Genomic DNA, 17,403 nt, shown 5'->3' with positions numbered 1-17,403 from the left:
AAGGTTTTCTGCCAGAATGTAAAGCAAAGAGCTTCAGGTTAACTTGTATTAACTTCTGCTGCCAGCATCCTACAGAGTGCTTGAATGATCCTTTAATTGAGCTTATGGTATTCTCTTTGTCTTGAAACGCATGATGTAATACTGAAGCAGTCTTATCACAATGCCATTTACAACATACTCTGTATTTGCCATACAGAATTTACTATATGGTGAAAAGGCCTTATTTTCAAGAGAGAAATCTTTGTGGATGTTTAAAGCAATCTGCTGATATTTGCATCTCTGCTATTTCATGGGAGATGGAGGGTGCAGGACCCTCCACTGTTAACTTCTGAGAACACTAAAAGGGAAGACAGACCAGAGGTTGCACTGATGTTTATGACTGGCTGTTATCAACTGACCTGCAAAACCAGTGGGGTGTGGATGGGTGTGCTAGGATGCTCAGCTCTCATCAAGCTTGTTAAGAGCAATGGCATCTCTAGCATGGGTTGTGAGAGACAGGTACTATGCAAGGAGACATTAACGTTACTTAGTCTTCACAACTTTGGCTTCGTTGTCCAAAGGATACTGAACAGTTGTCTTATTTCTTTAATGTTCGGTAGTTTTGTACTGCAGAGACAACGTCATGGTACCTAAGTATTACAGGCACTACAGCACATATGGCATGATCAGAATGCAACATTTGCTAAGCAAAATACAGGTTTGCATTTCCGTCAATTGAATGTTTTTCAGACTTGTATTTTATTAAGTAATTAAATCTTGTAATGCCGCATAACACATGGTGATTGCACCATAATTTGTAGTAACCAGTTTCTGGAGGTGTGCACTTTAATTTCTTTTTTGACTATTAAAAATAAATAAAACATACTGATACTCCTCTGATCAAGAGTAAGTTTTAGGCAGCAATATCAATTAGGCTTTAATGTGTTTTCCAAATCAACAATAACACAGAGTACCATCTACAAGAAGGTAACAGTTCTCAATTAATCATCATGAAAGCTGAAAAGATTTGTTTCACGCTTTAAAACATACAGAAATACTTTTGGAGAGCTTTAGGAGAATCATGTACAAAACTTGAAATAATGTACCCATTATATCAAGGGGCCATAGTAAAATAAAATTAAAAAATTAAGTCAGGCTTTTTTTGTATCTCTGTACAGTGATAATGCAGTACAAATTATAAACTATTTTGTAATTCTGTAAAATAAAGAAATAGTTTGTAAAGGAGGAATCAAGAACTGTTTAAACTAAAACTAGTGGCTTAGGAGTATTTTAATACTGCATTTTAGTTTCTATAGCTTGGAATAAACACTAAAGCAATGCTAAAAAGTTTAGAGCTTTATTTATAAAAATTCACTCTGTCCTTCAGATTGTTTCATCGTTCCTTTGAAGTCTCTTACATTATATTTTCAGGTTGCAATCAACAAATAGATCAAAGTAATCTACCCAAAATTTGTGTGTGCCAAAGTAGCACTCTTCATTAAATTTTGTAATGACATATTGGCCATTTGCAATCTTAAGTGCCTTGAATGTGACAAGGTGTATTGTGAATTGCTGCTGCAATGCTAAAGTGATTCGACTATCTGCCTACCTGTCAAGGAGCTGAGAGCATCTCTTTTTGTTAGATACATTTATTGAATCAAGTACATAAATGGTGAGGATATATATAGCAAAACATGGAAATTAGGCAGCAAATAAGTGGCATATTATTTTATGTATTCCTCTTTGCCATCCAGTATTTCATATTGAAAAAGCTTTTACACATTGAAAATGCCAATGGATGAAGTGAATGGAAATGCTTTTTAAATGGAGAGCCATTGCAAATTAAACATTTTGTTCTTTAGATGTATTTACAGAGGGAAGTGCCAGAGCAGGGCATTATAGCCTCCTATTTGTAAGGTAGTATGTACTTGTCACAATGTTAAGAGGTGGATTCCTTCCCGCCTGTAGCTACCTTGCTTGCAAGCACAGAGTCTGTATAAGATCCTACAGTTACATATGATGCCCTATATATCTATATTTATTTATTCATGTCACAGTCAAAAAGTAAATAATTCTGACCTTCAATAATTAATCTTCAAGGGCTAGATTTCAGTGATATTTGCAGTTCTTGGGCAAAACATCTCCCACTTGAAAGAACAGTAATGGGTCATCACAAAGATTCAATAGCAGTGGCGGTAAGTTTCTCTTAACAGAGGAAAAAATGCAAACCAAAGTGTAGTTCTTCATTAATGCTGCAGTATAGTAGTCAATGTCTGTCTCATTTATTTTTGTTTGTTTTACTTTACGCTTTAAGCAAGTTCTCTGTGACAAATCCCAATGTCTGTGCATCTTCATGATGGGGGGGAGGAGAGCAGTTTTCTGTACTAGGTTGTTATGCCAGGGGAGGGGGAATGGAAGAAATTCCAAAGATAAATGGGCTCAATCGTCTTATTTAATGTTCCTGCACGCCTGAGAGTGTCTGCTTCTTTTTCTGATTCCTGTGTTGCCTTGCTGGGAACATTCACTGCCTTAAAGATGTGCTGCTATGGAGGCCAGGCTTTGTATCAGTAACACACTTCTGCAGAAGTTTATTGTGAATGAGGCTATTCTGTATGTACACAAGCGGGTAAATCCTAGGTGTGTTAACAGAGTCTGTCAATGTCCTTTCTGCTTGTGCAGGCTTAAAATATTGTAAATGAAGATAGCATTTATTTGCTCCATTTGTTAATGATGACCATGTCCAGTTGAACTAGACCATCACTTTCAGTGTAGTGTTTATGAATGAATTCAGTGGATGTTCCAGAGTTGTATGAAAATCTCTTGTGCTGCCTATTATCATCTCATTTTATCTATATATGGTTTACACTATTATTTTTGATATGTTGGTACCAACCACATGTTCTAGTAATTGTCAATGCATGGCAATTAAATTGAAGACAAAGGTGTGTACAGTGGTTGTAACTGTTTTAGGAAATAAAGTCACTGCACATGCAACTTGATAACGATTTTTCTTTTATTTCTTTAATCTGGTTTCCATTTCAGTGAAGGGATGGGACTCTTTTTTGCAGGTAGAGCAAAGAGAGATAACAAACTGATCTTTGGCATTTCAGTTCTTCTGTTTGTCCACATTTCTTTCTAGGAGATGCTTGCTCTGAATAATTAATTTAAAGTTTTTCTTTCTCATTTAACCATGGCCCGCAACTGCAATCAGCATACCCTTCTGGCTACACCTTTCACTGGCTGCAGGAGGGAAGGGGGTAAATGGCTCTGCAGAGCTTTCATTTGTCGTTGTGACCTAAATGAAAAAATCTGGATTGAGCCATTAATCACTGGTGAATGTGTCCAATGGGTCTCCCTAGTACGCCCCTTGCGCACGCACACACACACACGCACACACACATCTAATAGGCTCCGGAGTTGCCTGTGGAAAAACACATCGTTAAAATTAAATAATTGCATTCCAAATTGTCTGTCTGCTGCCCACACAGCTCCTTCCACTTAGCTGACAGCTTTATAAGGGCTTCAGAAGTTAAGAATAATTTTTGCTAGATATGAAATAAGTGACCCCCTATAAGCAGTATGGATGAGGCAATCACAAAGTGTCATGTTGAATGGCATTATGCTGGCATTGATTTTTTTTTTTTTTTGATGCTAAATCCTTCTGTAGAATTCGAGCACGCTATAGATGCTGCTATTTCTGCCCTCTGAACCACTTTAAACTGCTAATTTCAGCACAGACTTTAAATTTAAGATGCGTTGCTTTAAAACATGTTTAACCTTGGTTTCTATAAAACCGAGCATCCCTGCCGGCGGCTTCAGGAAAACTTCTACTGACACTCCCTGCTATCTTTGAAAGGAGAATGCAGTCCCACCACTTCCAATATTTTAATGCCACAAGACCAAAAGAAAAAAGAAAAACAAGTTCTTTACATATGGACAGACCCCTGCTGTGTCTTCTTTTACATCCTGTGTCAATAGAAATTTTGTTCAGCTTTGGCCCTGCGGACAGACAGATGGCTGGTGGCAGTTATTACTTGGGCAAGAAACATGAAGGAGTTGTTCTCAAGCAAAATGCGTGCACATGTGTGAGTGTGTATCGTGTGCTCTGTGGGTTTCTGGTATGGTGGAAGTCTGTGAATGTTTCCATGACTGGCGAGTAGGAGCTCAGTCCAGGGCCAGCAGCGGCTGGGTGTTCTCGCTTTCCCCCAGGTCCTCGTGTTTCAGCGTGCCAGCTTCCACCACCGATTGGGACCTGAAAGCAAGAACAAGCACATGCCAGTGAGGGCTGCTGCAGAACAATTACTGGGATCCTTTTGCTTCATTTTGTGATTTTTGCTCCTGTTCATTTTCACCTCTTTCACCTTTTATTTATTTATTCTGGTCTATATAAACTATTTGAGACACATTCTTTTAAATATGAATAGGGAAGTGACTCCTTATTTATTTCAAATGCATTCAAAATATTTAGTGCATAGCTCCTATGTTGAATCCATAAAAAAAATAATTAAATCCATTAAAGGTCTGATCCTGAGAAACCATGGGATCTGTTAGCACTTAATGTCCTCCTAGGCAACATAGCTTCTGCTACTGCTTACTGGATTACTTTGCACGAAAAAAATAATGTATACAAGTGCTTGCAGGAATGAGTCTCAGCTCATGCTTGTGACAGGCCTGGTGACTGGCAAGTAGATAAATCACATTAGGAGGTGCCTAAGGGACAGAACTTCCCTGAGTTATCCAAGACCAATGAAGAAACCAGACTTAATGTGACATCAAGGGAGCTTCTGCTGTGCTGCCCATTCCTGCCATTTATCTTTATCTCCTTGTCTACACCCTTGAAGGAGAACCTTGTTCAGGGATAGTCCATTTTAAATTCATTTCTGTCTTCAAGGTGGGAAACATAGCTTGTCCTTTGCTTTTAATGGGCAAAAAGAAGCAGAATAAATGAGTAAGAAAGTGAAGTATTGGGATTTCTGGCAGTGACAAAAGCTGAATGGGTTTAGCTTAATGGGAAAATTCAAGAGGATTTCATTTTCTGAGGTCTGTGTGCTCCAGTGTTTGCCCACTGAGCTATGATGGGAGAAACTGATGAGTGTGTTACAGAGATTCATTATCCTTCGTTTCCTATGTTTTGGGCTAGGAGTTGCCTCTCAGTGTGGAGCTGGAAATGAGTTTTAGAGTAAAATCACTTTCTGTACAGAGAACTTTTAAAAGGGAACTTTTTCAAAAGTAGCAGGAGCAAGCATTTGCATGTTGCATGATATCATTTTAAAGAGCCAGTTTTCTCATGGATACCTTTTAGAGTTAGGGGTAACTCTCATTACCTGCAGGATACGTTTGTAGTACCCAGTTGCTCATTATGGTAAACTCAGTTTAGGCCTTAGCTGTTTTATGCAATTAGAAATCTCTTCTCTTTTGATAAGAATCACTAATAAATTGCATCCTGTGGTACTGCAGCGCTTGATCAAGACTCAATAGTGTGACTGTGAATAACTTGTAAGATTATTTTCTTATTCATATGCCTGAAGCTTTCATTAAAGCATAATAAAATTTTTTCATTAAAAAAAAAAAAATCTCGAGAGAAATAACAAAAACTGGATGCTCAATGGGAAGATTTTATGCCAAATTTTTCAAAACAAGTGTTTGCCCAAATGTTTTCACTGTGTATTTTTTACAGTAATGTGACATGTATAATGTTTATGACTGCATTTTAATATAGAAAAGCAGCTGATTCAAGAGATTATGCAAAATGGCAATTTACATATTTCTAGTATGTGGCAGCAAGAACTGTGCATGTGACTTTGATATAGAATGGATTCAAATCACAAGTTTTTTGTTCTCTTTTCTGGAGTATCAAGTTAAAATATTATTAAATAGTACCTAATTAATACTTGTTGCCAATGTTTTGTTTGTGGCTGATCTACTGCCCTAAAATGAGTATAAAAAGTTACATATTTTTGCAGCGTTTTCCAGCATACAGTGGAAAGTTTCTGCCCTGAGTCAAACACAAAAAAAAATCTCTCAAATCTACCTTGCATGACCACTGCTGGTTATCTCTGCTCTCAACTCATTACACACAAAAAAATATTGCATCTGTACCAGCAAGATACCAGTTTCCTCCTTGCACTGGTGCTCGGATGTGTGTCAGCTTGGGAGCAATGCAATTCCAAGCTCTGTATGTAGGTCCCAAACTGCTCCTTTTCACACAAGAGCCACACTAGCTGGAGCATTTAGCCAATGCCTTGCAGCCCACCTGACCCACATATTCAAGACACTGAATGATTCAAGTGCTATGCTCAGCCCTTCAATATGAAGAGGAATCCAACTGAGGCATTAGTATATGCCAAACTCTGAAACAGAAGAAATGCCTCTTTTTCTCTAGAAGCTGCTTAGCCCCATGTCTTAAAATAAGCCATTCAGACATCTCTCTGAAGTGCATGGTAATGACTGAAACAATCATCACTATTTTCTAAATCACCACAGCCTACTGTTGTGTTTAGATTTCCATTTTCCAAATGCATCAGTTTTTCATGTGCTGAAAAAATGTTTTGTTATAACTTCAATTTTAGGAAGAAAGAAATAAAATTACTCAATTCTCAACAAGATTCCAAACTACTTTTTAAAATGTCCTTTAGTTCTGGTGAATATCAACAGTACAGATACTCAGAAAAACATTTTGGCAATATGCATCAATGCAGCTCACAATCTAACGTAATAACTTGGTGTGAGAGAGATGGTTTACTGGCCTATATACCATCCTCCAATATATGTTCTATAACTATACTCAATGATAAAGAAATATGATTCATAATAGGCCAGTGATGCATACAGCATTTTCAATTGACAAGTAATTACATTTTGCTGTGGAGATTAAGACAAATACTTTTTGAATAATTGTCCCCTATGTTTGTTTCATATTGCTTTTGTGTATCTAACATATGCCTTCAGGCCACGGAACAAAGCAGTGGGCTATGTTTGTGCAAGTTTGCACAGCTCTTAGGGATTTTTGTATGTGGGCTCTAGTATTAAAGCTAGGACTTCTCTTTCAGAAGTACTCCTGCCCACTTTAACTGCATTACTATTTTTTTCCTCACTGCTGTAATAAAGAAATTTATGGAAACAAAGCCTCTGTGTCCTTGTGCATAGTGGAATCCCACAAACAAAAGATCCTTGTGTTCTTCATACTCCAGTAGGTCAGGTAACTTTCACAGGCTGTGACCATAGGCTGTGACCTGATGTATTCGGCCACACCAGGGACGTTCCTATAGGGGTTGCCTCGCTCAAATCTACCCTTGCACAATGTCTTCCAGTCTGCATCTTTCAGGCCAGTTGGCATTACACGATTTAGACTTTGAGTTGAGATCATATAAAAGCTCAGGAGTCATGCACTTTTAACTAAGTGAGTTGTTTTTTTTCCCTTTTGATTTTAATCACATCTTTTGTGTAGTACTTCAATAGGGACACTCAAAGACAGCATAGAGTCCCACTGTCTTAAGGGCCTCATATAATTCATGTGTTACCTACATTCAAGCCCCTGTTATGAAGCATTTTTGTCTGTTGACATCAGGTGGAACAGCTTCCATGATTTCTCAGGCAATGTTTCCTAAGTCTTGTAGCAACCTCACACTATATTAAGTTTAATACTCACCTGAAATGTGGCATGAGTGCTGCAACTTTAGAATTATAAATGAATATATCTGAATTGAAGACTTTTCGTCTTTCCTTCTTTCTCAACTAAATCGTCCCAACAACCAGCCTGGATAATGCTTGGGATCTGGTTGAGTTAAAATTCAACACAAGAAGACAACTGTTTGTATCACACAGACAAGAGTCCTGGCCTGGCAGACCCTCTGCCCATCTTTAACACAATACATGCTGGAGACTTAGCTCCTGTTAAAATAGAACATAATTACTGTGGATGGGGAACTAAGTCTGAGGTAATTAATCACCACAAATAATTAATTGCCACAAAATTTCCTAGCCCAGTTTCACAGCCTAGCTAGCCTTCCTTGGGAGAGAAAAATTGAAATGGAAGCAGAAACAAATTCTCACTTCTGAAGCATAGATATCATCTGAGTGTGCTCCATTTAAAATGTCAATCAAAACCACCATGGTGTTTTTACTGTTCAGCAAGAATATTTGGAAGTCTGGAAAATCAACATTATCCAGCTGTTTTTCCAGCAGGTCAACCATATATTTTAAATGACAGCACTGCATGTTGGTATGTACCTCCATATCTAAGACAGCAGATGGCTTTATGCGTGTGGTTGTTTCAATGCAACTACCTCAAATTTAGTCAAAAAAAAAAAAAAAAGCATAAAAAGACTGGATCAAGCTTTCTCGTTGCATTTGTTTCAGAAGGCTCTTGTCAGAGTACAGATGGAGCGAATCAATTCGCAACGATTGATGTCTGCTGGGTATTGCTTTTGTTTCCTATAAAAAAATAAAATCCTAAAACCCTGCACTGAGCTAATAATAATTGTCAGTGCATCGTTAGTTACTCACTGTAAAAGATAGCCTTCAGTTCTCTGATCCCTCAAATTTTGTGCTTTCCATCACAGTAACACGGATGTGCTGCAGCCCACAGGAGCAAGGACATCCTACATTTGTGCTAGGCTTCGTTTGGAGGCTTTTGTAGAGGAAGAAGGAGGGTGGCATTCTTTTTCCCCAAGTGCAGGAGGCTTCAAACTCTCAGCATGACATACTGCAGCTGATCAATCAGATCACGTTGTGTGACTCTATTCATCTACCTCTCACCTCCCATCTGCTCACTTCCCTCTAATTCCCTTCCCATTTCACCAGCACCTCAGGGCTGTTCATCTCCCAATTATTCATTCCCTTTTCAGAACATAAGAAGGAGAAAACACTTAAAAAATAAAAATAAAAAATCACACCTAAGAATTTTCATATTGACAATGTCTGAGGGGCATTTCTTTCTCTGCCTTCCTCCCTCCCCATCAGACTGCAGAGGAGGGCCCAGCACCCCAGAGTATGCTTTGCAATGCACCACAAGGACTTGTCTTTATTAGGTGGGAAAAATTAATTTTCCCCACCATTACAGAAACAACGCAGGTGTGCAGACATAAAGGATTATAAAAGGTACTTTGTCAGCACTGAAAGCACTTAAAAATGAAATGCGTGGGGAAGGAAGACTTCTTGGAAGATGTGTGTGCTCCCACAGGTGGTACAGACTTAATCTTGCTCACAGCCCCATGCTTCGCCCTCAAGACAACAAAGCCGGGAGTCAATGTGTGTCACATACCTTGGAATTAGGGGGCCACTCCTTGGTCTTTCTTCATCTATCAGTATGGAAGTGCCTGATATAACCTAATCGTAAGCACTTCTGACTTCCTGTGTCAAGATCTTGCCCCAGCCACATGCTAAGTCCAGGGTAGGGAAATGTGTGGGTAGGAGTTTGTCTTCTCCATCTCTTTTCTCTGCTACATGACCCTTTCTCACTTTTTCTGTTTGTTTGTTTTCCTCATATAAAAGGAATCAGACCACCTGGTTCAGACATGAGCTCCTTATTCGTTAAGACCCCAAAGTACAACTTGTCACACACAGGAAAAGGTGGACCTGGTAGTGAGGCCTAATAAAGACAACGGGACAGCAGTAGTCAGCACCAATTTACAGCAGATTCAGCAAGAGCTGCCAAAAATACATGGAATATGATAGCCAAGCAAAAGAAATTTGACCAAATAATGAAGAAAATTTGCTCCTCCCACTTTATGAATATTACACGCAAACCTGTCATGCTTTTCCTGTGCATCCCCAACCCCTTGCATACAAAACATGCTTCCTCGCCCAACAGTTTCTAGTGCTTTTACCCCCACCTCATGTTTCCGCCTGACTTTTCCTCCCACATCAGTGACCCCAGATGCCAGTATCACAACCAGGTTTGCCACCAGATCTTAGTCTCTGCACTTCTGTGTGCCAGCACCATGGAGGACGCAGTGCTGAGAGCACCTACTCCCACGCAGGCCAAGCCTCTCAAGTTTCATGTCCATAGTGAGAACACCACTGCAGAATGAAAGCGGCCTTGCTGAGGTGCTTTTTAGGCTGGAAAGGTGAGCACTGCAACAGAGGGAAAAGCCAAAATGTGGGCTGTGGGAGCAGCAGTCACTCAGCTAGGCATGTGGGGGTAATGCAACCATCTTGTGACCCTGCTCCAGGAGCGTGTACTGTGCTTTCTCAGAGGGCTCTGTCCTCACTCAGTGCCCACGTAGACAGTGCAGAGCTAAGACGGCTATTTATTTTGCTTTCTTCTAGAGGTTCAGTGTGTGGCTCCGTGACATATTTGCTGCCTATTATTCAAGCCCTGCTCTGAAGATAGACTTTGTTAATTACCTCCTGAGCTTTTCCATGGAGTTCATCAACACAGCACTTGTGTGCCTCTTAAATGCTAATTCGTTTACTGCCATAGCACTGCAGTAAGGATTCTTTTAGTTTCCATTTCGCATGTGGAGGGCTTAAGTGAGTGAGATCAGGGTCCATGTGTTCCTCTAACACAGGGCACCTGTTTCCCAGTGCTGGCAGTCTGGTTTTCCACAGCACTTTAAGTGTCCAAAGCACACATCTCATTGACTGCAGTTGCAGGTTAGCACCAAGTACTTCTGGAAATTAGACCCCCAAGTCTATAGCTTGGCAGACTGGAAATCAGCAGTGTGTAATCTCACCATCTGTGCAAGGTTTGGTTTAAACAACTTGCCAAGCCGATGCAGGGGTTTGTGGAGAGTGAGTGAACAGCACCCACTGCTCCAGGACTATGCCAAAGGACCACTCCTGGTCTTGGGAGGCCTCCCCCTGCGCATCCCCATTTTCTTGCCCACCATGGGTGCTTCCAAATCTGGCTGCCTCCAGTCCTCTATGCCTACCTCATCTTTCAGTCTGCCATCCCAGTGACCCCAGTTCTCAGCTGGGTTCACTGCTGAATCTTCATCTCTCGAGTTCTGCTGCCAGCAGCAGGGATGATGCAGCCTTGCAAACACAGGGTGCAGCCTGCTGACACCCAGCTGCATGTCTTGCTGCAGACAAAGTTGTGATTACAATCAAAGATCATAATTATAAAAGCCCTCTGTACCCCCTGGCCTGGACATGAGATGCACATTGTGGGCATTGAACCATCAAGCCAAGCTGAATAAGTTTATTTATTCTGGGAGGCCAAGCTAAAGCATGAGGCAATCCTTGGGGTCATTAAATGCTGAAATTAAATATGTTTCTACAGAGCATGTGTGAATTGCTTTTTCAAAGGCTTGTAACTTAGCCAGATGTAGGTGGATTTTCACAGGGCAGCAAAAGATATAAGCAGTGTAAAACCATTTGTTTTATTAAGTGTCGTGTCTCTAATCTAAACTACTAAACTTTAGGTAAATTTATAGCCAGCTGAAGGCATAATTTACAATGCAATATTTTTGGCAGCCTGAACAGCAGTGGTTCTGCTGTTCCCACCTCCAGCCTGTGTTTGCACACCCTTATACTTATCAGTGGCAACTGAGTGCTGCAAACAGATGAAAACCAAATTGTTGATGCCCTTGGGGTACAGCTGATTGCCTACCCTGTCCCAGGGAGTGCCCAGTACCTGTCTCTCCTGTCCTCGGGTTAGCTGTGGCTTCACCATTCTGACCTTCTGATCAGCCTCTGTCACTCCTGGCTCATGGTGGTATTTGGCACCGTTGCTCCTGCAGCTTCCTATGGCCAGCTAACATCCCACATCCACCAGCTCCCTTCCACTTCTTTCTGATGAATTAGCTGAAATCTTGTCAAAAGCTATAAAGCTGTTCAGCAGCTAATAATCTATGTTGCTAGATAGTGCATTCATTATGTGATATGCATGTCCCTGGGACACCTGCTTTACTATTAAGACATGACTCATTCATAATCTGCCTGTGGAGGAAGCATTTCCATAAAAGCATGCAGAAATTCTCTGTTGTTTGAAATAATTCGTACTAAAACAGTGAATATAGATCTTGCACCATAGTTCATGTATATTGTAAGCAAATGTACTTGAACTGAAATCTTACATGGAGAATTTCCCTTTTTCCCCAGCAAACATGGAGCAGTCTGTCTCATCTACAAGCAGAGCAACCCAGGTGCCATCCATGGGCAGTGAGAAGCTTTCACACATTTTCATATGGATTTTTATTTGCTGGCATTTTACTGCTTCTGCAGTAAATTGGCGCTGACTGTGAACCAGCATAAACCATGACCCATAAAAGGAGAAACATATGGCGAAGGCACATTAAGGTCACACCAAGGATAACAACTAGAAAGGTCTGCCTTGCACAGCCCAGCTGGGCATACGGAGGAACCCTGTCTGAATAAATAAAAACCTTACATAAGTCACCCCCATAGATGGCCCCTTTTGGATCTAAAAATGTTCCAGCCAGCATTAGTGTGTACCAGTGGTGGGACCCCTCTTCCTGGGAGCAGGGTCCTGGTTCTAAGAATGAACAATTAGTTTCAGCCAAAAGATTATTTGAAAATCTGTTCTTTTGAACCCCTCCCCCCCCACACACATCAGGAGGCAATAACAACAAACTTTAATCTGTACTTTAAAATCCTTTCACTCTAATCTAGGGCATAAAAATCCACAACATTGTGGGGTAGAGCAATCCAATAGTTGTTTTAGCTGCATTTTGAAAATGCCTGTTACAGGGTCTTTTGATGAACCACAAGGCACTTCACTGAATCTGTAGGTTCTCAAGTTTCTACTTCATGGCAGGAAAAGTTAACAGTGCCTTGAAGCATAAATCATATAAATAATCATATATTTAATAATTAACGTGCTTGGTTCTTGAGAAGTTTTACCCTACGTCTCAATTTCCTTAGTGTCTACTGAGCTTGACTTGGTAAGCGTAATGTTCTTGCAGTCCAAGCTATCCTAAAAATAATTGTTAACTCCAAATTTGATTAAATATATCCTTAATTAAACTTGGATCAAATAGATTTGATTAAGCGGCACAGGTTGTTTGTTTGGAATATATGGGTAGCTGTTAGGTGAGATTTCCTTTCTCTGCAGGGCAATTTTAAATTGCACTAGGATTTCAGACCTGTTTGCACTGGCAGCAAATTAAAAGGGAGCACTCTTTGGATACCTGGGGGAACAGAGCAGGGACAGTCAGCTCCCAGACTGTGCTTGGTGACTGTGTGACAGAGAACGGTCTCCATCTCTGGGACCTAAAATTAAGTTCAGGGATCAAAAAGTGACCCAGATGCAGCTGAAGAGAGGCAGACCTTGCACAGAAAAGAAAGGGAAGCAACATGCTGCTGCAGGTTCCTTTCTTCTGCAGAACCCAGCTGTATCAGCAGGGTAACACTTGGGATAAAAAAGGAAATTCTTCAAAAAATTGAGTTCTTTAATATCACCCCCAGTCACTAAATCAATCTCTGCAATTGGGAATGTACGCTCACTGTGGTTAGGTGCCCACGTAGATACTTTTCCCACTTGGGCTGGCCAAAAGGATATGACCTATTGGCATAGTGATATGTTGAGAGGTCTTTACGTCCTTAACTGTTAGCCTTAACCACCCACACTAACTATCCATTAGGCTGCTCACACAGATAAAACCTCCAGCTGTTCCTCAAACCAACAGCTCATCAACAGAAGCCAGCATGGGCACTGCAGACAAATGCTCTGCTTTGGTGTTAGCTCCCTGTTGATTACATGAGCTCAAGGCTCCTTTCTGACCATCAGGGCTCACATAAGGTGTGGCCACAGCTGGAAGGGAGGTGATTTTCTTCCCCAGGCTCTGAATTTTCACACTGTTTACATTGCTCTCAAACCCCATGCTAGCTACTGGCAGGCTCGCTGTGTGGATACAGAGATGGTCCAAGGCAGAGAAGCATCTATTGCCATTGCTGCTCCCGTGATTGTGAAAGGGTTGTGGCTGAGCTCTGTCTGAACTGATTTTGCTACTACTGTACTAATACTAGTTTGCACATTTATTGCTTTGCCCATTTCAAACTCAAACTTCATTGAGCTGAATCTTAACAAACAGATATATTCTGAATGGATTTTGTTATTGTTGCCTTTTTTTTTTTTTTTTTTTTTTTTTCCCCCATCTGCTCATACTGTACTAGGATTCTGGGACTTTTCTCAGGGTGTGAGATAATTTCTGCAGATGGGAGTGCGATTTCCACCGTTTTGATTTTTCCCCAGTGGAGCTTCATGTTCAGAGCTTTCCCACTGGTGGGAAAAAAATGACAATTGCACTGGTTTTGATTAAAGATTTTCCATATTACAAAAACTTCTCAAACCACACAATTTTCAAGACCATGTTGCTAGCTAGAGTCAGTAGCAGTTTTTTTTCTAGGAGGTTCTTCAGGGCTTTCACTGTCTACAAAGACTCCATTCTCTGAAGCAATGAAAGACTTTTTTAAGAACATATCTTGTGCAATTTTGAGTCACAGGGAGAAAATACACTTGCCTGTGGTTTGAGAGAGAGTAACATTCCCATCTCATTGCTGTTAAAAGGAGCAGACACTGGACACTAATGAGACTTTGAGGGGGCAAGTCCAGTCTCCTGTGACCTCTGACAACCACTTCACATGAGATCTTTAGCTCATGCATTAGCTAGGTTGTCATATCACAGGCTCAGAGTTTCATTAACTCACTTCTGTGAAGGCAAGCAAACCCCCTCCTCTAATTTCTGGCCAAAGTGTACTTGGTCATCTTATTCCCACTTGATCTCATGCCTAAATTGTCCTCGCCTTTCAGTAGCTGTTCTCTCTTGCCAGTTTTTGTTCCCTCCTGTATTTGTACGTGCACAGGCATGTATGTACCTGCTCCAGTCCTATTGCCTCTTACTGCTGCTTGGTGCTGTGTGTTCTCCTTGTCTGCATGTTGATAGACTTTATTTTAGCTTTCAGGTCATAAATTCAGGTTGGTATCACTTACATCTAGAAAAATGCTCCTTTTTGCCCCACTCTGCATTCATTTTCTAACATAAATTAAATAGCTACTAAGTATTTCACTCAGTTCTCTGCTTCTATTTCTGGGAATTTGTCTTCCAGATCTCTAATTTCTACTTTGAGTTTTCAGCATCTCTGACATTAGAGTTGCTAGGCACTGTATTTGGAGTAGATTGTGCTCAGGGTGAGACTCTCTTTAGGTATAGGACACCCTCAGCAGTCTCTAAGAGAGGTCCTGTTTCCCATTTTTGCCACACACCACAGTTAGCAATTTTCTGGTTCAGAATTTAGTTCAAATAAGAGCTAAATGTCATAGAGGCATTTCTTTGGGGTCACAGTGCAAGAGTCTGGGCTCTGTTGATAGCACTGAGGCCCTAAGACTGAAAAAATAAACCTTTAACACAACAATGGCCCAGTGGCATCTCTAGGACATGCTCATATCTCTTTCCAGCAAGAGAATCCCGATCCAGCAGGTGCCACCAGAGCCTGAGACAGGAGGGAGGGATGGAGAAAATGTTGGTGCCACTCAGCATCTTGCCACTCGGTGCACTGGCAGAGGAATAACTACTCTCCATGCCATCCCATGCAGCTAGCTGCTGGGTTCTTGGAGGGCTTCCTCGGGTGAAACATCTCCATTGATATCTGGGACATCAGACAGAAGACCCTCAGTTGTTCAGTAAGGCTTGTCATCCTAAAGTTACAGAAAACCAAGAAGGCTCAGTCTTCATATACTTACCCCTTTTGGAGGAACATGGGTGCTAAAGAAAGGGTCAGCCTCTTTTTTGTTGTTAAACCCAACATTTCAGTACAGAAATGCTTGCAAAATTACCATTTTTACTCAAGAGCTTAAAGATTTATATGGTGCATGTGAAGGAGGGGAAAGAATTTTAATGGAAGTGTGAAATTGCTTTAATAAGGGAAAAACTGATAGGGCAATTGAGAGGGAATTATGTTTGAGATGAAGACTAATGTTAGGAGACCACCTATGGCTCATGTAAAGCTCCCAGGAATCTCAGCCATAGCCCAAGACTCTCATTCTGTTAAAGCTGTGTGAACCTAAAGAGCCAGGGGGGATGTATATAGAAAAGTAATGCTGGTAGAAGTCTGCAGACCTGTTACCAGGCCTTTGATATAAATCTGATCTAATAAATCTAATAAAGCATGCAATTATGCTTCTTTAGTGTAAGCTTTTACCTTAAGTTAGGCCAAAAAGTAATTTCAGGGGAAGGAGAATTGAGGCAAATACTCATAGGAGGAAATCCATAGAAGTAGTGAACTTTTCACCTCCAACAGCTAGAAATGACCATGGGGTAGAAGATCAGATGGTTCACTTAACTGCCGAGTAACGAAATTAGGCTAAAAGTTAGATCTAGTCTGCCCAGAGGCAACGTGACAAATTAGATTCATCCACTCACCATATTTGTATTAATGCACTTTTGTATCGTGAACAGATTATAAGAGAAGGCTTTGCCCCAAGGCAGGGTTTTCTGGCACCGCACTCATTTTCAAGCTGAGGTTCTCCCCTGAGGGCACCACGAGACCCTCACTTCTTAGCAGCTTAGGATCTGATCCTCAGCAAAGATTTACCACTAACCTGTGAACAGCTCTTAGCACTTTAAAGCTTAAATAATTATAATAATGCTAATAACAGATTTATTTCTGTAAGGTTACAAGAACTGTAAAATCTTGTGATATATTTTAATAGTAGTGTAATATTTAGTTAGCATCTTTCTAAAGTCATATAGTGTGTGTTCCATTGCTAATATTTAAAAAAAAAATTTCAATACTTTCAAAAAATAAATAAATAGTTGTTTAAAAATGAATTCTCAGTGACATGCTCTGTAAACTCACCCTGGGTCCCAGTCCTGGCTGGGAGTCTGAAGGGAGACCTGTGGACTGGCCACCTCTCTTCATGCTGTGGCTGCAACCCTGCAAAAGGGTTGTAGCCCAGGAGAGGTGGGACACCCAGCACTTCATGTCCATTCCTAAATGTGAGGTTTTTTCCACACGAGACTTCGCGTTGCAGCTGCAGCGGCGTGGCATCCCTCTAACCTGGGAGGGAGCTGCACATCGAGAACTCATTGCTTTTCCCTCTGACGATGAAAGACTTTTAAAATTAATTGCATGACATTCTGGCTTGTCTGTGTTGTCAGCTTTGATTTTGCTGTGACAAAATGATGGCCGCTGCCTGTCACAGGGAGTGACACCCCATCTGTGAGCACCACACTCATCAAGTGACAGCAGCGAGTTAAAGCCTGGCTGCGATCTGCATTGAAAGCAGTTTCGCGGAGCGCCGCGTGGAGGGAGAGGCAACTGTGGACGTTGTCCTCTTGCAGAGGAGCCCGGCCATCGGCCATCGCTTGCTCCTTCCCAGGGGACAGCTGGTGGCAGCCCTGCTGTGGCACTCTCACGGCCACAAGCCCCAGCGATCTTCACTGGGCAGCCAACGCTGCTCACCCCGTCACTGCAATTAGCACAAATTACCCGGGGCTGTATTTTCCAGAGCTGCCATGT

General features: G+C 41.1%; 1 protein-coding gene across 1 annotated transcript in view; it reads right to left on the bottom strand.

Annotated features, from left to right (window-relative positions):
- Positions 1–4,143: 4,143 nt before the first annotated feature.
- The window catches only part of CLVS1 (clavesin 1), a gene marked incomplete at both ends in the record, with an annotated part of 90,717 nt that continues 77,457 nt past the window's right edge, over positions 4,144–17,403 (bottom strand). Inside the window, 1 exon segment of the mRNA XM_084282850.1 lies at positions 4,144–4,231. Within this exon segment, the coding sequence (XP_084138976.1) occupies positions 4,144–4,231 (88 nt within the window).

Source organism: Netta rufina (assembly GCF_964035555.1).
Source record: "Netta rufina genome assembly, chromosome: 2".
Taxonomy (NCBI): domain Eukaryota; kingdom Metazoa; phylum Chordata; class Aves; order Anseriformes; family Anatidae; genus Netta; species Netta rufina.
The sequence above is the reverse complement of the archived record's forward strand: the minus strand, read 5'-3'. Positions and strand labels throughout refer to the sequence as shown.